The sequence below is a fragment of the Hipposideros armiger genome, unplaced genomic scaffold (genome assembly GCF_001890085.2).
Source record: "Hipposideros armiger isolate ML-2016 unplaced genomic scaffold, ASM189008v1 scaffold_102, whole genome shotgun sequence".
NCBI classification, from domain to species: Eukaryota; Metazoa; Chordata; class Mammalia; order Chiroptera; family Hipposideridae; genus Hipposideros; species Hipposideros armiger.
In genome coordinates, this window is record NW_017731452.1 from 3,225,836 (window position 1) to 3,250,674 (window position 24,839).

General features: G+C 45.7%; 1 protein-coding gene across 3 annotated transcripts in view; it reads right to left on the reverse strand.

The window, feature by feature from the left end:
- Window positions 1-24,839, reverse strand: part of ZNRF1 (zinc and ring finger 1) — a 112,685-nt gene that overhangs the window by 14,343 nt on the left and 73,503 nt on the right. For all 3 annotated transcript variants that reach the window (XM_019646447.1, XM_019646446.1, XM_019646445.1), the window contains exon 2: window positions 1,652-1,747. In XM_019646447.1, the coding sequence (XP_019501992.1) occupies window positions 1,652-1,747 (96 nt within the window). The remainder of the gene's footprint in view (window positions 1-1,651; window positions 1,748-24,839) is intronic.

Sequence of the window (24,839 nt, forward strand, 5' to 3'; positions counted from 1 at the left end):
GGGAAGCCCAGAGTGTTTGTGAGAACAGATCCAAACACAGTGGCTGTCAGTCCCCAGGGACAGGGGCAGGCTGTCCACTGGGGAGAAGAGGGGCTTCCCGGATACCAGGGGGTGATGAAGGGGCGAGAAATGCTGGGGATACAGACAGGGCCACAACCTTTCCTGCGGCTGGTCTTCCAACCTGAGCAAAGGTGACCAAACTGCGGGTGGCTGAGACAGTAGGTAAGTGGCTGGCATGCCTGCATCCAGAGTCTTTGGCTGAGCAAGTAAACAACAGATGAGAGAATAATAGGATGTGTTTTCGGGAGAACCGAGTGGATCAGATCCGTCAGATTACTTCGCAGGAACAATCTGGAATCATCAGGCCTCCCCAGACTAATGCTGTGTAGGGAAAGGAGCACATTGGGGTCTGAGGTGACAGGAGCCCAAGGACAGGTCCGTCGAGAGTCTACCCAGGAAACTTTCACCATCAGGATGGGGTCAAGTGACCCAGGCTCACCTCCTGTCCAGTCCTCAGACTCTCTGAGACGTCACAGAATCCTTTTCCTAAGCACTGCTGGGACTTTAATCCTAGAAGGTGGACCCAGTGCCAGGATTGGGGTGCACCCCACTCAGATCCGGTGCCTATTCTCGGAGAAGACACAGTTCTCTGATGAACATGGTTTGAAGACCAGACTAAGCATACAAGAATGGAAAATAAGAGAGCTGCCGGCAGCACAGGGCGCACGGCACTAAAGAGAAATCAGTCCACTCTGCAAAATGAGGAAAAGAAACCCATGGATGGTCTCACCCCTTTGGGGGCTGCTGAAATTTCCTGAGCACAGGCCGTGTGCCAGGCTCAGTGTTGAAGGGTTTTACATGTAATAGCTTTACTTTATTCTGACAAAAGTCTTATGAACTAGGTATTGATATCCCTGTTTTATGGACCAGAAAACCAAGACTCTGCTAAATGGATCAATTTGTCTGGGATAATATAGTAAGTGGCAGAGGCAGGCTTTGAACTCGAATCAGCTGGGCTCCAATCATTACCCACAGCATACCAGGCAGATGTTGGCACTCATTTTGTCCACAGAGGTGCCAATTAGGGGGACTTGGGTTTCATGGAATCCCTGGCCCAGTTTCCTACCTCCTGTTGTATTTACTGCTCAGCTCTGAGGCAGCCTCCAAGGTAGGTAACAGCGTGACTTTGGTGGAGCGACTAGGTGGCAGCTCAGTAGTTTTAATCCCTAAAGGGTGTCCACATATTGCACTTATTCTGCCATGGAGTCAGGGCGTAAGCACTCCGTGCAAACCACTGGCACAGAGTCCCAGTCCCCCAAGGAGAGGTGGCACTACCTCTGGGCCCTCTGCTATCAGGTGTGCGAATGGGCAGAAGCTGTGTCTACCATCCACCAGATGTCCAAGGAACCAAGAGGGCAGAAGGACTAACTGAATGACCCAAGAGACTTCCTGGCACCATGGAACTGACCACCGGGCCTTCCTTCCTTGTCCTATTCCTCTTCCTCTCTGACTGGCACAGCAAGACTCCCTGTACAGTCAGGTTTCCCATCACCATTCAGGCATTCCTGTCGGAAGGCAGGTGGAAACACTGCCCAGAGCCATGTGAGGTTGGGAATACCCTCACTCAGAAGCTCCCCCACCAAGCACTTACCATTGTAGGAGAGGCGAGGTTTGCTCAGACACATTATAAAGTGCATTTCCATTTCATCAGAAGCCACAGACTTGGAGCAAATGGGGCACTTGAAACCTGAAAGAGAGGAAAACAGGGTAAAATCTTTTCTATAATAAGTGCAAATGCTCTTAAATGACTGGCCATGTGGGGTCAGAGCTGACGTGGAGAATTACAATCTAGATATATTCTAGACTTGATTTCTCCTTCATTGAATCATGCAAAATTTTGTTATTTTATTATAGTCCCTAACTCTCATTTTTTTCATCAGTGCTCTCCCTGTCATATGCCCCTTATTAAAGTTTATCAAAGGGCCGGCTGAGTGGCTCAGTTGGTTAAGAGCTTGCTCAAGAGCGTGAGCTCTGAGCAACAGGATTGCGGGTTCGATTCCCACATGGGCCAGTGAGCTGCGCCCAAGCTGAGCTGCCAACAAGTGGCAGGATGGCTCAGCTGGTGAGAGCACGTGCTCCTAACAACAAGGTTGTCTGTTCCAGATGGTAGGCTATGCCTGCTCGCAACTAAAAACTGAACTCAGCACCTTGAGCTGAGCTGCTGACTAGATGGCTCGGGGATAGAGCGCATGCTCTTAACAAGGCTGCTGGTTTGACTCCTGGGTGGGATGTTGGCTACGCCCACCCACAACTAATTGAACACAGCACCCTTGAGCTGAGCGGCACGACTGGACTTGGAGCTGAGCTTGCTGCGCCCTCCACAACTAAGATTAAAGGACAACAACTTGGCTGTTCCCCTTCCTCAATTCCCCAATACTGTTCTCTCCCCAAATTCCCCAACACTGTTTCCCTCCCCCAATTCCCTAATAAAATCTTTAATAAAAAAAAATTTTATCAGAAGTCACTGACAGCTGATTTGAGCTTTGTTTTCTTTTAGACCCTTTCCCAAGGAGGTCTAGCAGGCAGTGGGGATAGGCAGGCATCAAATCAGGGCAACTAAATAATCCATCTTTGAATAACAAAGCGTTGAACACCCTTCCACCCCACAGCCCTCAAACCACTAGTTGGGTCACATATGGGAGGAATCCCTACAGTCATTAGCATCTCCATCCTCACAGGACTCCATTCCTCACTCATACCCAGGTGATCCCTCCATCCTTCACTCACAGCACCACGGCCTCCCCTGTGACTAAGGCAGCTGTCCTTTGACAGTGTACACGCAGCACGGTGGTCCTCCAGAGTGTTCCCAAATGCCATGCATGCCTTGGCCATATGCCGCCGAGAGTGACAGCTGTTTCACAACCCCAAGCTAACACAGGGTTCTGTTCCCCGGTGTGGACTCCTTATAAACCCAAGGAGTTTTATCAGAACTGTATCCAGTACTGGAGATTTCAGGTGAGAATCTTCTGAGCAAACTCCACTAAGCAAACATAGTCCCTTCATTTATATTTTTAAAAACTTTTTTAAAAAATAAATTCTTTTCAATTTCCCCCACTTTACTTTTATTGAAATTATTTTCAAATGGATTCTTTTCCAATCTACCAAAAAGATCCAATACTGCTGAAAAGTTATTGTGAAGATTTGACTCTTCTGTTACTTTTTTTTTTTAAAGATTTTTATTGGGGAATTGAGGATGGGAATAGCGCTGGGGAATTGGGGGAAGGGGAACAGACAAGTTGCTGTCCTTTTGTTCTTCAGTCTAGTTGTGGAGGACGTTGCTTCACTGGCCCAAGTTGGCACCATCATTGCACTCTTCCCGGGCGAGGCAGATCAGTCGCCGGCTTCTGGACGGCCGCTCACGGCGGCTGCTGGCCGCTCATGCTGGCTGCTGGCTACACACAGTAGCCCATGGCAATCCACTGCAGCAGGGGCTGCAGCCTACACCGTTGCTGGCGACTCACGGCAGCCCAGCTCCAGGTTGAGCTGTTGTTCAGCATCTTAGCTGTAGAGGGCAGTGTCACTCGCCCTCATATGTGGGATCCGAACTGGGGCCCTCTGGTATCCCAAGCCAGCTCTTAACCATTGCGCCCCTCGGCTGGCCCTCTTCTGTTAATTTTTAGTTAAAATGTTCTATGTGGTTTCATTGAATGTCGGTAATATCCGTCAGCAACATTTCTATGAAACAGATACAAGTCTAAGGGTTCGTGTTGACTGTTAGCTGCCCCAGGACAGAGGATTCCACACCCTCACCAGTGTCCTTCCCTTCCGTGGGGACTCGCTCCTTCTGTATGGGAAGCCCTGGACTCCAACAGCAGGTGGTGCTGAGACAAGTAAGCCCACTCCCATATTCCCACGAAGGTCACAGCACTTTGCTTAAAGTCTTCTCCACACGCTCCCTCTCTTCAGGAACAATGCTATGAACTACAGGACTAGACAGAAAATCCAGGGTCCTGTTAACTGTGAACAAAGTGGGCTTTGGACTCAGTGGCCTAGTCCCCATTTCCCTGACCCCCTTTCTCAAAGATCTTTAGCATCTAAGCATCTCAACTGAAAAGTCTTAGAAGTGCTATGAACCCAAGGACTCTGGCTAAGCTTTGAGAAAGGGCTGTATTTTCTGATTTCTCTGTGGTTACAAATCCATTAATAATAAACCCAGAAGGCTGAAAAGAAGCATGGCGGAAGAGTCCATCCCCAGTTTTCGGCAAAATTGGATCTCAAGTGTGTCAGACTGATTCTTTCCTAAGCCAGTGCAGAAAGCTACAAACCCAGTGTGACACATGAAGTGAATAGGTGAGTCATGAACTTGAGTCTTACAGAATGAGGACATCTTCACCTCTAACCTAAGTCCCTCTGCACTTTTGGATCTGCCCTCACGTCTGTGCACTGCAAATAAACCTCTACTTATATTAAATAACATTCCACAGCATGACAAGCCATTGGGAGATTGTTTCATTTTCTCCAGATTGGAGAAAGGAGATTTCACCTTCTTTCCTGCAAAATACCAAGGCTTTGCAACAGTGACTACAGGATACTTCTATAGTACTTGCTAAGTCTGCAGGCTGAGGGCTCAGTGCTGTGAGCAGGCCAGGACTGATGTGCTCTGGACGAGGTCAGGACCAGCTCATCTACCACCAGGCCCTGACATAGTCACTGGGAGGTGTTAAAGTGATTTGTTACTAATAAAAAGCCTTACACCTCGCACATTCCTCACTTTTCTGATAGCTTACAACAGATTCATGGTTATCGCTTGTAATAGCAACAGACAATGCTGCCTCTGAATCTGATTCTCTGAGTGCAGGAGATGGGGGTCGAGTTACAGCTAAGGTGCTGGGAAACATGCCACCCAACAAGGAGGCCTGCGAGGAACACTTATGTCCCAGAACAATACAAGTTGAGACTCACAGGTTTAGACCAGACCCCTCACTACAGAGATAAAGAATGGGGTCCCAGTGAGGCCATCAGGTCAAACATCTGAGGGAGTCAGGATAAGGCTAGAATCAGATCTCTTAGCTCCAGATCTAAAGTCCTTTCCATCAGGGAGGAGTTGATCACAGCTGTGATATTGTGATTCATAATAAATATATTTGGACTTTGTCCCATTTCTGGCAGAGTTCCTAAAACCCTTGGAATTTCCTAACATTATAAGGACAATAACTTTAGGTCTTTTGTCATCGGTTCCTTACATACCCCCAGAGCCACAAGGTGAAAGGCCTGTCTTGTTCTTCATAACAAGCCCTTTTCAACCATGCCAGAGTTTATGTAAACGGGTGACTTGTGGAAAGTCCCTTGGTAAACTAAGGATGGGGGCTGGCTGCCAGGGGAAACCACCAGCTGATCAGAGGATGGGAACTTTCAGTCCCACCCCTCAATCTCCGGGGAAGGGAGAAGGGCTGGAGGCTGAGTTCAATCACCAATGGCCAATGATTTAATCAATCATGCCCATGTAAAGAAGCCTCCGTAAAAACCCGAAAGGACAGGGTTCAGAGAGCTTCCAGGTTGGTGAACACGTGGAGATTCGGGGAGAGTAGTGCCCATGGAGTGGAAATGGAAGGTGTGCCCTTTCCCCACATTGTGCCCTATCCATCTCTTCTTCCACTTGGCTGTTCATGAGTTGCATCCTTTTATAATATACTTACAGGTATAATAGTTCTAGTAGGTAAAATGTTGCTCTGAGTTCTGTAAGCTGCTCTAACAAACTAAATAAAAGTGAGGAGAGGATTGTGGGGCAGCCAGTTGATCAGAAGCACAGGTGACAACCTGGACTTAAGAATGGTGTCTGAAGTCGGGGGGAGGAAGTCTTATGTGACTGAGCCCTTAACCTGTGCGATCTGATGCTATTTCCTGGTAGGTAGTGTCAGAATTGAGATAATTGATTGGTAGTACTGGGAAAACATACCTCAGAACAGGGTTTTAAGAAAGAGGTGGATTGGGAAAAATTATATCTGCAGAGGAAGCGCCACTGTAATAGGAAGAGATCTACATTCCAGTAAAAGTAAAGTTACTGCCTACTTGGATCAAGGACTTGTGGGTGGGGGGGGTAAGGCCTAAGAAATAACTCAGAGTCATTACGTAAGCGAGAAATACCAAGATGACCTGGGTTTTCCGGCCTCAGGATCTTGGCAATAATCTACCCTCCCTGGACCTCAGTTTCCTCATTTGAAAAACAGTAATTTACCTCAGTCTTGCTAGGAGCAAATGAGATAAGAAACCTGAAAGCACTCTAACAAGCAGCTAGTCAAATGTACGTGGTATCCTCGTCATCACGCATGGCAGCACTTGACAAGGAGGAAGGACCAGGAGAGCCCGAGAAAGGATCTGGGGTCCGAGAGATAGGGGTGATGGAGCAGCAGGACACACAGGCCATGAATGTGCAAAATGTGCTGGAGGTGGCCAGTGACGGCCCCTGCCGGTCCTATCTCTGTTTCCTCTGAACTTCCAGAGTACCTTGTATGGATGGCACTTTCTGTAATGCCAATGTGGAACCATGGTCCCTGTTTAACCTCTATGGCACCCACTCTTGCACGTGATAATAATAATAGCTCGCATTTACTGAGTCGTAAATGAAGCCACTGGGCTTCACATGTCTTCTCATTTACATAATATGAGGTGGGTACTAACGTTAACTCTACAGAAGAGGACATCAAATTAAGTCACTTGCCCAAGGTAACTAGCCAGAAAGAGCCAGAGATGGCACACGACACCCAGGAAGTCTGACAGCCCAGTGTGCACCTTACTTACCAAGCTGTGCACTAGCTAAGGAGAACTTACATGGCAGAAACAACATAAATGCTACAGACATTTATTACTGAAGACTAATTTCAAATCTTCCACATTGTCCCAATTTCTCCTGAAGTATCCACGGGCCTGGGTAATTCCATAAACTGAAACAATACATTTTTTTCCCTGGGAATTCTGTGAATATGGAAGGACAGAGTCCTACTTTCAATTTGGCACATGAGCCTAGAGCACTGGTTATAAGATGCTGAGTTTGCGAATTACCTTTTAAATGGGAATTAAAAGGCAAAAGGTTAAGAGGGACGGAAAGATATGGGAGCTAAGGGGAAAAAACTAATGTGCTTCCCACCTTCTTTCATGAAAGGTCATCCAGTGATGAAGATGGATTCTACCACTCGACTGCCCCCATCTTTCCTCATAATTGCCCAGTCATGATTCAGCACCAACAGTCCTACAGACTGATAAATACTGTGATCTTTATGAGCTAGCTGAAGGTTAAGATACCCAGGAAATTTTGAAACCATTTTGGAAAAAAATCCAAATTAAATTAAAATCAGCCCAGAAAACCAAGATAAACCAAAGGTCTGCAAGGTCATCTAATCGACATGATTTTGTTAAATTTCATGAAACCTTCCATCAGCACTCAGGAAGTATAAGAGATGCTTGGTTTTCCTTCATGAGAAAGCGACAGGAAAAAGTCTCCTGGAGACCCCTCGCCCAACTGCATCTGAGAGTCGACTCTGTCCATTGCCCTGGAAGCCAGGTGAACAGACAGCAAGCGCACCCAGTTGCCTTCCTCTCTTCCATCTAATTTCCTTTCAGAGGCAGTGTCCTGCACGTGTCGTGTCTTTACTATTTGCCACTGATGGAGTGAAGGGAGTGACCCTAGTCTGACACTGGCTCTCCTAAGCCATTGTCTGCTCCCACCAGGCTGTGACAGAGGCAGGACACTTACCAGGTTCCTAGTCCTTTTCTGCCAACCTCTCAAAATGAGGAAGGAACAGTGCACAAGGGGAATTTGTGTATAATTGTCTGATTCTACACTGGGTGGGCTCTACCAAGCAAATGGTACCACAGGACCCCTCCACAGCAACTGAGAGAAGCTGAGAGAAAGCTCCTCACGGAGACTTCATTTCCTCTTCTCTTTCTCTGCCATCAGACCAGCTCAAGGTTAGAGAGCCAGAAGAGCTGAGGACAGTTTGATCAGCCAGAGCCCAGCTGCTTCCTGTCTTTCAACAGCATATTGCCTAAGTGGGGAATCCTCTGCTGCACCAGAGACTAGGGACCAGAGCTCCTGAGAGATGACAAGGCTGCACTAGCCACCTGGTACACGGCCTTGAACCCTTTTACTGTGGGTTAAAGGGTAAGCCCACTGGTAGGTAAAACAACAGTGACCAGAGGATCCCACACACAGTCATGTGCATCAAGCATCATACAGGGTTGGGTTAATTGGGCCCCTCAGACTTCACCTAGGCCCTTGTATTCGACTGATAGGGAAAAGGAAGAACAGGGGCACTGGCTCAAGTTACAATAACTCTCTGAATCCTATTCAACATTTATCATGTGTGATATAAAGTTTTCGTGCTCTGGGGACCATATATTTCTCATTTTCCAAAACTGCAGCCTTCTCCTTTAAGACCTGATTTCTCAGGACCTGTGCTCTGCTCGTTGCCCCAGTTCCCTCCCTGACCCTCCCGCCTATGCTGATGCGCTATTTTAACGCTGCCCCAGTTCTGCCTCTGGGATCACCTAAACGGAGAAGAATCAAAAGAAACAACCAGGGAAAATGAAGCCATGCCATCCAGCACCACCTCCTGTCCCAGAGAAGAGGGGCAGATGTGGAGTCCTCTCACCTAGGGGCTCAGAGGGTCACCACCCAACAATGCGTCCCTACTGTCCAGTTCCTGGTTTCCAGGCAGGATCTTGCCTCTCACCTCCAGGTGGTGCTTCATGTCTGTAAAATGAGACCTGAATAAATGAAGTTGACTCAGTGGAATTTATTACACGGGATGGCCTTTTACTGCAGAGATGTGTTCCCAAGAGCAAGGCTATAGGTATCACATTTTCCTCCCCTACCCCTTCTCTAAGAAATGACTGGAAACCACTGCACAGTCTATGACTTGCTGAAGTGTGAGTTGGTCTCTCCTGGAGAACATTCTGGACTAGGGAAAGGCCCAGGAGTTCTGACTTCTGCCTTTTTCAACACTGTTCTCCTGAACTTGGCCTCCAGACTTCTACGGCCTGGAGCTCACCTGTTTCCCAGGAGCCAAGGAAATTCTCATAAACAGACATCAGAAGACAGTCACACTGACACATAAAAGCAATTTATTATATTTGTGTGTGTGTGTGTGTGTGTGTGTGTGTGTGTGTGTGTGTGTGTGTTTTTCTTAACCTATCTGTTGTGATGGTTAACTTGATGCAACTTGACGGGATCATGGGGTATCTAGATATTTGGTTAAACTTTATTTCTGGGTGTGTGTATGAGGGTGTTTCTGTACGAGATTAACATTTGACTTGGGAGACTGAATAAAGCAGATTGGGAAGGGTCACACTGGGGAGGGCATTGTCCAATCCACTGAAGACCTGAATAGGATAAAAAGGCAGAGAGGAATGGAGATTTTGAGCTCCCTGACTATTTGAGCTGGACACTGGTCTTCTCCTGTCCCCAGAGTGGAACTTATACCATCCGTTCTTCGGTTCTCAAGCTTTATGTTTGTATATATGCATACATATATATCCTACTGGTTCTGTTTCCCTGGAGAACCCTATTGTATCTGTTTATTAAAATGCCAAACAAAAAAAACTGAAAACACTGATAACAAATGTTGGTGAGGATGTGGAACAACTGGAACTCATGTCGTTGGAGGGAGTATAAAACGACAGTTATTTTGGTTAAAGGTTAGGTAGTTCCTTATAAAGCAAAATATACACTCAGCTTAACCCAAGCAATTCCTCATCTAAATATTTACCCAAAAGAAATGAAAATGCGTGTCCACAAATAGGTATAAGAATGTTCATCACAAATTTATTCATAACAAGCAAAAATTAGAACAACCCAACTATCTATCAACAAGATGGATTATGTGATTGATGTGTTTTACTTCTTTTTCTTGCCTAATTGCTCTGAGACCTCTGGAACTATGTTGAATAAAAGTTTGCCTGGGTATCAGATTCTTGCATTGCCTTCCTTTTTACCCTTACTGGTCTGTAGATAAAATTCTACCACCTTCTGGCTACTTGGTGCTGCAGATAGAAAATTTGGTGCCAGTGTGATTCTTTCTCCTTTGTAAATGATCTGTTCCTTTGGCCTGAAAGCCTGAAACATTCTTCTCTTCATCCTTAGAGTTCAGAAATTTTACCAGAATGTGCTTGCGTGTCTTAGCTATTCACCAAATATTTCTAGCTTTTCTCCTTCCAGCTCTAGAGTAGGACTGCACCTGCCTGCTCCCTTTGAAGATCGAGGTGGGTTTGTGATTTACTTTGGCCAGTGAAATGTGTGTGGAAGTTATATATACACTTCCAAGCGGACTTTAAGTACTAGTTCATGATTCACCACGTTACCCGCAGTGAGATGAGGTCTGTTATCACCTTGGGTTCCTGAGTAACAAGGAGCAGAGCCCCCCACTCTTGACCTGCACTGGATACTGCAGTGTAAGGGAAAAAGAAATTTGTTGAGTTAAACTCCTGAGCTTATGGGACTGTTTTGTTACTACATTATAACCTGGTTCTGGCCTGCCCTGACTGACACACCCTTCCTCTACCTTTTTCTCCTTTTAGTACTTCTATTTCCTGTATGTCAAGTGTCTTGGTTCCATCTTCCAGGTCTCATATCTTCTCCTGCATAACTTCTGTCTTAGAATTTTCTCAGGAGCTCTGCCTTTCTAACTCCTTCTGTGGGCCCTGCGTGCCTGCCCCCATGATTGGCTCAAAGAGGTAAATGGGTGGCATTGGAAGAGATAAAAGAGATGAGACATGCATTCCAGCCACTACCCTCCTAGAATACTCTCTGCCTGGATATTCACATTGGGCTCTTTAAATATACATTTGTATCAGTGATAATCCACATACCTGTTAATTTCAATGTTTATATATTCTATAGTGATAATGCGTTGTACCTAGCTATTTTCTTCTGTGGGTGTTTGGGTTCCCAATTTTTACCTACTATAAAGATTCTCTCAGTAGTGATCTCCATTCTCTACTTAGTCTAAGCATGGTATATTCCACCCCCAACATATTTTTGCTGTTCCCGGATTCTAGGCTGACTGGTTTGGAAGAAAGAAAATTACATTAGGAGTCAGAAGAAACAGGCTCGCCCAATCACTAGACAGGTGGCCTTGCACAAGCTAACAAGCTACTTAGCAATTTGCATAGTGCCCTGCCTACTTCCTACTGTCAGTATTATTCTAAAGCCCAACGAAAAATGGCTGTGTGCGTATTCTGTGCAGAGCAAAGCATGTGAAATGTCGGGTGACCATTTTATCATGGTAAATGTAGGTTTACTTGCATCCAGTAAAACTCGGATATATCGAGGCTTGTTAGTAAATCTGCCTATAAGGAAATTCACAAATTCTTCTGGCAAAGAAGTGAAAAATGAGCTGACCCTACATAATGTATTTTGTGGACTCTAAGATGCCATCAATTTTAAGAGGCAGTATATTATGAACCTCCAAGAGAGGAGAGAAAAAAAAGCTGCCAATTGTAATTTTAAGATGTGATGATATGACACATCCTAATTTTAGAGTTGTTAACTTGTGAACGGTATACAGCGTTAGAATCAATAAGTATATGAAAAATGCACATATGGATATTACACACACACACACACACACACACACAATGAGAACAGGCTCAGTGAAGGCATCTACAGTGGAAACAAAGGGAAGAGCTACCGGGTGTGCACAAGGATGTGTGCCTGACGACATCCCACCCACCCTGCTGCTACAGCAAGTCCAGGCTGCGGTCCTGGCAGGTGGAGCCCAACAGCATTCCAGCCAAGTGAAGAATGGGAAAAGCATTTGCCCGGAGCAGGAACTACGGCTACTAATTGGTCCTGTTCCCACTGACCCTCTAACCCATTTCTTCTAGAGAGAAGCCCTGGGAAGACTGTTTAGGAGGGGGATGATGCGGGGGGTCGGGGGGAGGAGCAGGAACATGATGGTCTCATGACTGGAGCCTGAGCGGGTACAAATACAAAAAGACTGAAAGCCTCAGTGTGTGATCAAGCCCCCAACTACTGGCCAGGAAAGATAAATGTTGAATTATAACCCCTTGTCACCCGGCTACCATGCTTGGGCAAGTTTAGGGGCATCTAAACATGACTCAAAGTGTGGATGTAGTCTCCAGATGAACATTCGGCTTTTATTTTGGAGATGTCTTATTTAAAGAATGGACCATCTGTTCAAAGAGGAAGATTGTCTAGTATCCAAAGGGTCAAGCCAGAATTTATTTACATTCATAGATATTAGGAATTACGTACAAGCTAGGCAATGGGGTAGACATGTCTGGCCAGGAAATGCCTAGTTACTTAGCTGAATATTATGCTTTCCTCTCAATGGCTGTCCCGCCTTAATTCCAATACCCAACACACCACACACCGGTGCCCTTGGACCTACAGCAGCTGTTGGAGTGGGCTGTCCAGTGCATGCGTAATGCCAGAGAACTCAGGAGATGGCAGGATTTCCCAGCCTTTTTCTCACAAACTCAACAGCAACGAGTGGGGCCAAGGACCACCCCCTCAAAAGCTAAAGGGACAATAAAACCTGGTCTTTTGGGGGAAAAGGGCAGTTATCACCCCCAGGGGATTTGTGGACTGCCTCCACATTAGCAACTGAAGGGAGCCTCACTTCTTCCAGAGGGGGTGCTGTCTGAGCAGAACCCCAACCATGCAGGTCAGGTCTCACTCTGCAGGTGCCCTAGGCAGACTTCCCTAGGGAAGCTGCTTGGAACTACCCTGTTGCTGGCCTCTTTCTCTCCCAGATATATACTCTTCCAAGTCCTGGGGTCTCTATTGATATATTTAAAAATTCCAACCTTCAACTGACTTTGCTCTTTTATATGTGTGTGTGTGACTGAAGGAGAAAAGGAGGGTTAGGGAAGGTAAAAGGACAAAGAAAGGAAGTTTCACATAAAACCTGCACAGGAACAATAGTTTACTTCTGGGCTCCCAAAGGCACTGTCCACCCCAATGTCCATATGGCTGATAGGGATTTTTCACTGACCAGAAGGAAAATGCTTGAACACACTGCTAAATCATGTTCAGCCAGTACCTGACTCACCAGGCAAATGGACATGATACTCAAATCTCAGTGACTACACATATTGAAAAACACTATTTGCATGGTGCTGTGGAACTGGCATCTTTTGATGCTGACAGCTCTGGCCTTCACATTAGTGGAGGCTCCCAATATAATCTCAGGATGCAGAACGTGGGCTGCTGTAGTCACATCATAAAAACTATCAGCTCTGGCTTGGGCCCTGGCATGCAGCAACGCTGCAGGCTGAGCTTGGCTATTTGGCAGAATGACTGCTGGCTGGCAATCTCTAGACCTGGCCCCTTCTCAGCAGGGCATGGTCTGCTCAGCTGTACCTTCAACACAGAAATACATGGAGGTGGAATTCAGAGGACATGACATGGTCCTGTAGGCCACAACTGTGTGTGTGGTTTTTTTTTTTTTTTTTTTAGCTGAGCCATCCTGCTACCTGTTGGCAGCTCAGCGGCTGCTCAGCTCGGGCTGGACTTGAACCGCTGTTGCTNGGCTGCTCAGCTCGGGCTGGACTTGAACCGCTGTTGCTCAGAGCTCAAACTCTTGAGCGAGCTCTTAACCAACTGAGCCACTCGGCCGGCCCTACACAACTGTGTTTTGAAATGACATCTAAAGAGGAAGAAGCCAAAAGAATAGAATGGGGTTGCTTTAAGAGCTCAATAACAGTGGTGCGATCAGTCCTATCGAAGGGAACTGTCAGGGTGAGAGGAGGCCTTCTTGCTTCAGGTCTTGCTTTCCTGTCATCCACGACGACTGAGTACCATACAGAAAGAGATGGAAAGGCCCTAGAGAGCTATGAGGAGACCCTAGAGAGCTATGAGGTCCTGACCAATGAGTTAAAAAGGGTTTCCCAGAGACCTCCCAGACAGACACAACACATGAGTAAGGATCATCAAGTCTAAGCTCCTTAAAATAGCGAATGACCCCTATATCAAGACACATGTAGAGCATGCTACTAGACTGGTTTTCCTTCACTTCTGGTTCAGATTATTTCAAGTCTGGCAGACAAAAAAAGGGAGAGGGAGAAGCATGGAAACAACAGGAAGAGACTCCAACATGGCAGCAGGAACATGGAGGGCAAGACTTCATAAATCTTTATTCATGATAATGGTTCCAAAGTTTAGAAACCAGGGATCTCCTAATAATAAGTAATCTGGCTGTCTGGCAAGCGAAAGATGTGTGATAGGATGTAACATTAAAATCAAGTATATGTTAATGGGCAAAACCTTAAGCCAGTAAGCAGCCTCTGTACTGGACCTTACAAACATAAATGCTTATGAAATGTGGAGGCCACACAAACTGGGAATTCCTTCTTCACTTTAGTATTTTACCTTGACGACTATTTTTACATAGATTATGACATCCCCTCATTTCAAATCAGCATATCAACTTCCCAGAATATTGGCATCCAGGAACCTAAATATTGACAATATCACTTATTGAAATCTGTGGAAGAGAACTGAAAAACAAACAGCCAAACAGAATGAAACAACATGAATCTTGATTCAGAATTCAAGCATTCACATCAGAAGTTATGTGGCCCAAGAAAAGTCACCTCATCTTCCAGAGCTTCCATTTTCTCATCTGTAAAACAGAAATAATTTTACCAACCTAAACCATTAAATGAGAACATGTGTATAAACGGCTACACAAATGTGTGGTGAGCAGAGTAATGGTCCCTCAAAGATGTTCACATCCTAACCCCCGGAACCTGTGAATATTACCCCTTATATGGCAAATAAATAAATAAATAAATAAGGCTTTGCAAAAGTGATAAATTTAGAATTTTAAAATGTGAGATTATCCAGGTGGGCCCAGTGTAATCACAAGGCCCCTTATAAGGGAAACAGGAGCATCAGGGAAGCAAACGTCTGAGAGAAATCTGAAGGCGCTACAGGGCTAACTTTGAAGGCAGAGGAAGGGGCCATGAGCTAAGGAAAGCAGGCAGTCCTGAGGAGTTGGAAAAGGCAAGGGAATGGGTTCTCCTCTAGAACCTCCAGAAGCAATTCAATCCGGCCACATAATAATTTTAGCCCAGACCATTTCAGACTTTTCACCTCCAATAATTAAGAGAAAAAATTTGTATTGTCAAATTTATGATAATTTGTTATAGCAGTGATAGGAAACCAATACAATATGTTATAGGAGGCGTGGCTATTCACCTAAAGGACCAAATTTTATGACCGGAGAGTAGTTGGGGTTCCCTAGCTCTACTAAAAATGACTGAAACGTGGCATCCTCTCGTGGGACACCACGGAAAACTGTACAGCTATTTGCCATACTCAAGTAGGATGAGGAAGCAAGTGAGTCAGGCTGTCTATCCATTTTTATTCTGGTTATTAAGTGGTAAAGAAACATGGCAAAACATTAAATAAAATTTCTGTCCTCAAGGAACTGATGAGAAGAGAGAAGACATGGCCACAGAGCTCTCATTATCTTCGCTATTATCATACCTGAAGTGACTGTCTAATGACTGTATCTGACACGCAGCTTTCAGACCTGGACACTCCTGTGATGGATGGCAGAGGATCCATCAGCCTCCTAAAACAACATGCCAGGTTCGGTGGTAGGTTATGTTTTTCTCAGGAATGGATCCATAGATTTGGATTGTCATAAAGGGTTTGGATTTCACCCAAAAGTTCAGAACCATTTGTATAACAAGGGAAAGATTATAGATAGAAGAATAGAGCATGTTGTAACAGATGTTTTGAGAACAGTCCAAACGTCTGTGACTTACTTTCAGTATGGAGAAGAGGGAACACCAAGGGAAAAAGAAAACTGAACTAGGCCCTCCAGGGTTCTACCTCCCGATCAGGGTCATAAGCATTTGCTAAAGCACCCCCGAGGGCCATTACAACAAGTTCCACTAAACGCATTTTCCTCCTCTCCTGAGTCAGGATACACGTGCTAATCCCCACCTTACACAACACTCTCAATCGCACCCACACCTTCAACAACTGCCCCATTTACAATGAGAAGCACCGTGTAGAGTTGTCTGCTATGGCCTTCTTCACTTCCTCTCCTTCCATTCCATCTTGAACTACTCCAATCCTCAAAATTGCCTTTTCCAAGGTTACCAATGACCCCCACACAGTGGTATCCTAAAGTCAATTCTTCAACTATCAGCAGCATTTGGGTAAGGTGACCCTCCTCTTCCACCTGCCCCCCCCCCATTGCTGTACTTGCTTTTTGGCCCCCCATAATCCCCTCTCACTTCCTCAGACAACCCATCTAAAGCAGCCACCACTCTTGATCCACCCGCCAGAACCCGATGCACTTTACTTTCTTCTTAGCACTCAACCACCACCGCACCTGCTGCCTGCCACCCCCATTATGATATAAGCTCCTGGAAGGCAGTCGTTTTCTTTTACTGCTGTGTCCCCAGAGCATGGCATACGATAGGTTCTTGTAAATATCTGTTCGATGAATAAATATCACACTTTGTGGAATTGTGTGAAACAGGCCTAGCTGTACAACAAGAAAGAGATGTTTGACTGTTGTTAGAGTTCATTCCCAGCAGAGGCTACCTTCCACCACTCAAGGCCCCAGCAACTGCCATACCACAGTGAGGGGTAAGTAGGATGGTACAGTGTGTGTGAGACAGAATGTCAGTTAAAAACCCGCTGTGATCGTGCTGCTTCCTGCCCAACCCGTGGTTCTGATAAGGGGTGCAGATAATAGTCACGTGTGCACGTGCACAGACTGCAGGCACCCCTGCCTCAGCAATGTGGTGTGCAGCGGATGTGAAGGAGCCTGCTTCGGTTAACACCTGGCCAGGCCTTGAAAGTCCTGGGGACAGGAAAAAGGTCAACCCTGCCCCTTGCTAAGTCAAGTCATGTTGAACTAGAACTCCCTCCAGTTTCTCATTGCTTCTACCAACAAGGGCCTCTCTACCTATTCCTCCCCGCCCTGACCCCATGTGGAAGTGTCCAGAGGTGAACACTGGGAACCTGGGCTTCCTACCTCAGGCAGAGGCTGCCTACGGACCCAACAGCCATTTTCTGGACAGTCTGGACTTTAAATGCTTCAGCAGTCTGAGAGATATGTTTTTATTATGGAAATTTTCAAATAAACAAAAAATAGAATATAATAAGCCCCGAGTTACTCATCAGCCAGGTTCAACAATGATCAACTCAGGGTCAAGTCTGTCTCATTTTCCCGAGGTGTCCATGTCTTGGTTTGCCGGGGCAATCTTGGTTTAAGCTTATTGTCCTGATGTAATAATAGCAGCTCCCCCTCTTTCAGTCTCAAACATGCCTGGGATTGAACAATAAATTATATGGTCACCCGATCTTTACCCCCATCAGCTCCCTACTCTACCCAGATTATTTTGAAGCAAATTCTAGACATAAGTCCATCCATAAATATTTCACAGTATGATACCAAATATCTCAATACAGCTCAACACCCTTTAGACACCAACTCATGAAGCACTGTGCTCTCAGATCCTCTCAGCACTCTCGCTGGAGGCTTTCATGTCTCATAAGCAGGGAGCCAGGAAGGGGGAGTCAGAATGGCCCCCAGACAGGCTGTGTGCTATCTGCTGGCATGCGGGCCCTCCACACCCACCCTGGGGGCCAATGGTGTGGCCCCAGCTCATGGATGGGATTAGCACACGTATGGAGAAGCCAAAGGTGTGCTTATGCCAGCCTGATCACACTGTATGGCCTCCATCCACTGTACCTCCATACAGGAGGTCTAGAAACAGTCACAGACAACAAGGACACCAGACCCGACTGGCAGTCACGGCTCATTTTATACGTGGATGCAGAAAGAGCAGTGTGAGTTTGAACAATTCAACCTAAACTTCAAACAGACCCAGAAGAGAACAAAAACCCAACTTCTGTCTCTGCTTCCCAGATGGTATCACTGCAAGATTTCAGAGCCAGGTTAAAAGCTGGAGCAACCTAAACCCCCTGCCTTCCTAGCACTTAGGAGAAAATGGGGAGCAAAATGGGATACACTCATCTCTTTTCAGTCCTCAGAAGAAATAATCCTAAAGAGTTCACTGCCTATGACCCAACAAGCCCACTTCTGGGTACACTTCCCAGAGGAATTCTCCCACAGGCCAATGAGAAGGCAGCACAGATGATGAGTAGGGAATGAGCACATACCATGTACAGCGTGTGTACTAAGAAGCAGGCAACAGCAGCGGACGGAACATATACACAGGATAGATCTGAACACAATGCTGAGTTAAAAAATAAAAAGGATCTGTGGCACCAAGCCACTTACTTAATTTAAAGACACGTACACACGATTAACTAAAATCCAAACACAAAAATAAAAACTCCACATATGCACACAAGCAACAATTCATAAGGGAGTACACAGCAAGCACATTCGCATGGTTGGCTGTGGAAGGGAGGGGAATGGAGAATAGAAATAGAAGGGAATAAATCAATGTCCACATGAATAAAACCAAGAGAACACCCTTGCCCAGACGAATGATAATATGCCACAAACTGAGGAACAATATTAACTCTCTACCCCAGAAGGTCTAAAATGTAAAAAAAAAAAAAAAAAGGAAAAAAAAGCTCAGTTTTAATAAAAGCCACCAAGTGATCAATGCTTGTGAAAAGAAGCCTGGCTTTGATTTTTTTTTTTTTAATGCTTTCTTTCACCCAACTAACTAATCAGTTGACAAATGGTCCGGGACCTGGGAGGGAGAGAGCTGGGGGACTGAAAGGATGTCTGACTCCTGCCTGTTGACACATGGGAAGGATCTGATAAAAGGCATTGGCTGGGCTTCACCACTGGACCAACACAGTCCTTGAAACTCAGAGGTGAAGATAGGTGGGGGAGCTCAAACGAGTCCCATCCACGATAACGCCTCCCCTCACAGTGCAGGCCCGGGATTGCTGGTCCTAGAGGCACCTGCTTCCAGTTGGGGACTCATGTCACAGCTGTTTACATTTCTTACCTGCAAAGGGATGGGGTGTGACAGGACGATCTAAACCTAAAATGGTCCTCTGCTTTAATACTTGGTTGGGGTGTGTGTGTGTGTGTGTGTGTGTGTGTGTGTGTGTGTGTGCGCGCGCGCGCGTGCGCTACCACATTGCTAATCCTATGTACTAAACTGTGTTAATGTTCAGTTTTGTGTGTATGTCACTGTCTCTAGTGGCTGAAGGCCAAATCCATTTTCTCCATTTGACTGAGGGTTACTAAGTGTCAGGCACTGATCAGCATACAAGGCAGAAAGAACTCTTTCATGGATCTTAAACTCTGATGGGGGACACACACAAGTACACAGACACGTGCACTACCTCATAAGCACTGTTATGACAGGGACAGAATGGAGCTGGGCGTGGAGTCCTCACTGACATTTTGAGGCCAGAGTTAAGGTGGCAGTGATTGTCAGGAAAGGCTTCCTGTAAGAAGGGCCAGCTAGGCAGCTAGGGTGGGGAGAGGAAGGAAAGGGAGAAAAGGGTTCCAAGCAGAGGGGACAGCATGTGCAAGGGCCTTGGGGTGAAAAGAGACTGTTCTTTCAAAGAACTAAAAAGAGTATCGGTATGGCTGGATCAGAAAGGGGAACGCTTACCACCAGTTGAATGGTGCCACAGACTGTATTTTCCAAGCAGCCTCGGGCTATTCCCAGTCCCACTTGCCGCTCTTCATCAAGCGCTGGGATCTGTTTTCCCTCCCGCTGAACGTGGGTGGGCTTCTGACAGTTCTGACTAATTGGGTACAGCCGAAAGGCTCGGGACATGTGAGGCTGTCATACGAACGATACAGCTGCTGTCCAGCTCTCTCTCAAGACCTTGCCCTTGCCACGCAGCCACCATGCTGTGAGGAAGCTCCCAGGCCACAGGGAGAGGCCACACACATCAGCATTCTGGCTGAAAACCCTCGCTGAGGTCTCGGCTAGACATGTGAGAGCACAGGCCATCAAAAGACACAGTGCCCAGACTTCCATTTTTCCCGCTGAGACCCCAAATATCATGCAGCAGAGGCAAGCTGCTCTAGCTGTGCCCTATCAAATGCCTGACCCACAGATAACAAGTAGTTGTTTCATGCCTCTTAGTTTGGGGGTATTTTGTTAATGCAGTCCTAGTAGGGATCCGATCTGATAGAACCTTGCAAGGCACATTCAGGATTTGGGTGCATCATTCCAGAAATACTGCAAAACTGTCCAACAATTCTGAGATGGGCTACAGTGCAGTGCAGTACAGGTTGGGGTGATCTGAAAGCATGCTGCCGTCAGGCCAAAGGGGATGTGGATGGAGAGAACCAGGCCTGGGCCAGGCTGCCTGCCCTGCTAACTCTGGTAAACATGAAGGTCCCCTGTGTTATTCGGGCCTCTAGACTGGCTGCCCAATAGGCCATCTCGTGGATTCCGAATCCAGAAGGGACATCTGGATGACCCAACTCTGAACAATTACTTATCTTGATTAATGCGGTTTTTGGCATCCCTTTATATTTTGTGCCCAACCCTGGCAGAAAAGGATATGGATTTAAAAGATTTTTAAAGCGTTCATTCTCTTGGATTTATCATCTTAGAAGTCAGAGGAAAGGGTGTAGAAGTTAATGATGCTCAAGTTTCTGGTTTCAGAAACTGGGTAACAGTTGTTCTCATGGACACAGGAATTCCTAGGAGGATGGGCTATGGAGAGGGGGCGGGGATAAAGATAACGGTTCAGTTTGGGACATATCAAGTTTGAGGAATGTGAGAAATACTCAAGTGGAGACATGTGGTGTATCTGGTGTAAGAATCTGAGGCCTAGGGGAAAGATCTGGACTGGAGATATGAATTGGTCTAGAAAGTTTTGGGGTTTTTTTTTAAGCCACAGAAAGAGATAAGTTCACTTCAGGAGAATGTAGAAGGATCCAAGTCTGAGCCTTGAGGGGAAAAAAATATTTAAGGGACCAACTTAAACATGTGTGCAAATGTGGTGGTTACTGAAGTAAAGGGGAGCAGCTAAGAATAACATTTACAGTACATACCCCTGGGATCCAGAGCAAAAAACCCAAAAAACCAAATGAAATTTCCATACTATAGACACCTATCTGCAAAGTGACTTTTGCCTTCCTTTGTTCCTTTTGTTCTTTTTTTTGTTTCTGGAAAGGAAATAGTGTTACTAAAAGACTACTCTTGATGTGGCTAAACTTAACTCAGATCTTTAAAATGATGAACCAATTATCAATGTTAACCGCTCTGGCTAAAGAGCAGCAGAAAGTACCATTTTTCTCACTTCTGCCCCACTGGTTCTCCTCAGGCGTCCATTTTCTGAATAAAACCAGGGAGGAAGAAGTGGGCCCTCATGTTTATGAATGTACCCAAAAAAGCTTGGTAAGGTAGCTAGCTAGCTAGCTTCAGGTCCATTTTACAGGACAGGAAAAGGGCTCAGACAAGCAAGGAAAGAGATATAGGGTGAAAAGGGGTGTATGTTTTCCAGCCCTGACCACCAGAGTCAAATTTTAAGGCTGGGTTAGGGAGATCAGATCTCATGCCCTGTAGGGAGGTAGGGCTACCTGGCTGGAGACACAGAAGCTCGTTGCACAGACTCAAGACCCCAGAAGCAGCCTTGGCCTTGTTCACCTTGGCAGGTGCTGTCAGAGGCCCTCACACACCTGGGACAGAGGTCACACACCAAAGCTAGGCTCCTGGTCTTTAACTTTTTGGCCTGATAAATGTTTGACTGTGGCTTTAATAGGCAAAGCCAATCAACTAGACAATCTGTGACAAGGGAACAGTGGGGATGGGTTAGAACCCAACTAGGCCTCCTGAGAAAGGGATTTGTCACACAAGTGTAGCTGCTCTCCATACAGACTGAGACGCCCAGCCTGGCAGGACACCTTCTTTCCACTGCCGGGGATGGTGTAACGCTTGGGGTTTTTTTCCCAACCACTTCAGCATATTACAAAATGTTTACCAATTCTAACTGCCATCCTCCTCCATCTCAAGGCTCTCCCAGCGCACTGCATTCTTGGGGAACTCTGGCACTTGGCTCTAAACTCTGAGGCCTGTTTCATATGACACTCCTCTCACCCAGTGTAGAAAAGGGTTTTATTTTAAAAATATATTTCTGGACTAAAATATCTCTATGTTGGACTTTGTTTATACATCTACACTGCTTTGAAAGTCTTTCTTTTTTCATTCAAAAATATTTCTTTCCATGAAATAATGTATCTACCTCATCTCTTTTAAGAAACATTTAATCCTACTATCCAGAGATAGAATTTATTTAGCGAATGTCCTACAGATAAGACATTTAGGCTGTCTCCAGTTTTTTAGTATTAGAAGCTACAGTGTATCTTGGCAGCACTTGGGCCCTTGTTTGATTTCACCCCTTTGGGTAAATTTCACGAAGTAAAACTGCTTAGTTAAGACAGATACTTTACAACAACTACTACAACAAAAGGGTGCAAAGGAAAAAGAAAAGTCCTACGAAGTACGCAGATCTCTCCTTTGCTAGATCCCCTTTCCTGGATTGAAGGTTTCCTTCCCTCATTAGGAGTGAGCAGATCCTCCAGCAGCTTTCTGGGAAAGGGTAAGTTTTTTGAGACCTTGCAAATGACTCTGTTACCCTCACATGTCTGTGGGTGGGGGCTGGTTCACTGGTGGTTTCACTGCAAGCTGTCAAGACATCAGACTGCTTTTCCTCCACCCTTTGTTTTTATCCCCGGTTGCAAGGCTGATTTAATCACACCCGGAGGTTCAAGCTGGTCTGCGTCAGGCCTTTCTCTTGTTTATTTCCTTTCATCCTGGATGGTCATTCTATTCTCCTCCTTGCAGACCTTCTCCTCTGGAAGCAACCATTTAAATGTGCTTTCTGTGCATTCTCTGGATTATAGGTGCACTTGAAAAATGTGGATTATCATTTTGGCTATGTGACTTTTTTGCTCTTAACTGGATCATTCCCATTGGTAAACAAATATGCTGACATTTCTCCAATTGTGGAAAAACGCCTTCACTTGACTCCACTTTCTCTCACAGCTATATCTCCATTACTTTTCATTGCTTGGCATCGCAGCTCCTCCAAAAGGTTGTCTATACTTGCCAATGTCTCTTTTCCCTTCTACCCTAAACCCACTCCAATCAGACTTTTGCCTTTACCACTCCATCAAAGGTACCACTGGCCCCTGTGCTATTAAATTTAACAGTCTACTTTTAGTCCTCACCTCCTCGACCTCTCACAGGAGTACGGGTGTGAGGTCATCACTCCCTTCTGTTTGGCTTACTTTCTTCACTTGGCTTATACACTGTACTCTCTTGGTTTTCCTCTTGCCCCACTGGTTGCTCTTCTGTCTCCTGTTCTGTTTCCTCCTTAACCACTTAATAGTGAGTGATCTAGGCGTCAAGGCTCAGTCCTGAGCCTCTACTGTTCTCTTTCTACATTTACATTCTCTCCCTTCTGAGTCTTGAGGCTTTAAATACCACCTGTGTTTCTGCCTTATTTGTGCGTTAAAAAGTCATTACCTGCTCCTGTGACACAAAGATAGTCTGCATTTTTTCCTACTTGTTTATAATCCCTTTTCTGCAAACCTTGGGGAGAGAGGAGTTTAGAATTCAGATTGTTCCAAACTTAAGAAAGGTGATGTCATGTAATACTCCTATTAACGTCTAGGCAGCGCCACATAATTATACACATTAATAACTTTGAAGTGACCCACCAAAGAAATAATTGATTCAGGTAAGGATCATCACTGGATACTGACACCATTAGATTTTATCATTAGAATGCTAAAATCATTTGGTTTTTGGAGAACAGAATATTTGCAAGTCACCAACGAATCACCCCATAAGTAACTTGCTAACTCCAAAGGAGGACAATGTACTTTTACAAGGGAAAGAGCTGGCGGTAACCATCTTAACCAAATAATTAAACTTAACAGAACTACTGGTGGAAAACCCCCGACATTCAGCACCTGTCTCCTTATATGATACAATATGAAGTATGTAGCAAAAACACCTGTATTCTTGCCAAAAATGTTTAAACTGAAACTCATCAAGCCTTTAGACACCTAGCTTTCAGTTCATAAAGAAATACAAGGGATGGTACAGATAAACACGTTACATGACATCATGAGGGAACAGTCAGAGAAATCCAGAATGAGGGGCATTCTATAAGTCAATTGGTCCTGGTCTTTACAAGAAGTCAACGTCACACGCACACACACAAACACAAAGAGTTCCGTATCAAGAGAAATGAAAGAAACATACCAACCAAATGCAATGTGTAAATCTTGCCTACCTCTTAGTTCAATAAAGCCATCTAAAAATATATTTGTTTGGGACCAGCCGAGTGGCGCGATGGTTAAGAACTGGCTTGGGACGCCAGAGGGCCCCGGTTCGGATCCCATATATGAGGGCCAGTGACACTGCCCTCTACAGCTAAGATTCTGAACAACAGCTCAACCTGGAGCTGGGCTGCCTTGAGTAGCCGGCGACGGTGTAGGCTGCAGCCCCTGTGGCAGTGGGTTGCCATGGGCTACCGTATGTAGCCAGCAGCCAGCATGAGCGGCCAGCAGCCGCAGTGAGCGGCCCTTCAGAAGCCGGCGACTGATCTGCCTCGCCTGGGAAGAGCACAATGATGGTGCCAACTTGGCCCAGTGAAGCAACGTCCTCCACAACTAGACTGAAGAACAAAAAACGACAGCAACTTGTCTGTTCCCCTTCCCCCAATTCCCCAGCACTGTTCCCATCCCCCAAATTCCCCAATTAAAAAAAAAATATTTAAAAATATATTTGTTTGGTGTCTCTAAGGCCAAATATCCCTCCAATTAGAATCATTCTAAGGTCTGAGCAGAGAGGGAACTGGGTTAAGACAAGGAAGAGGA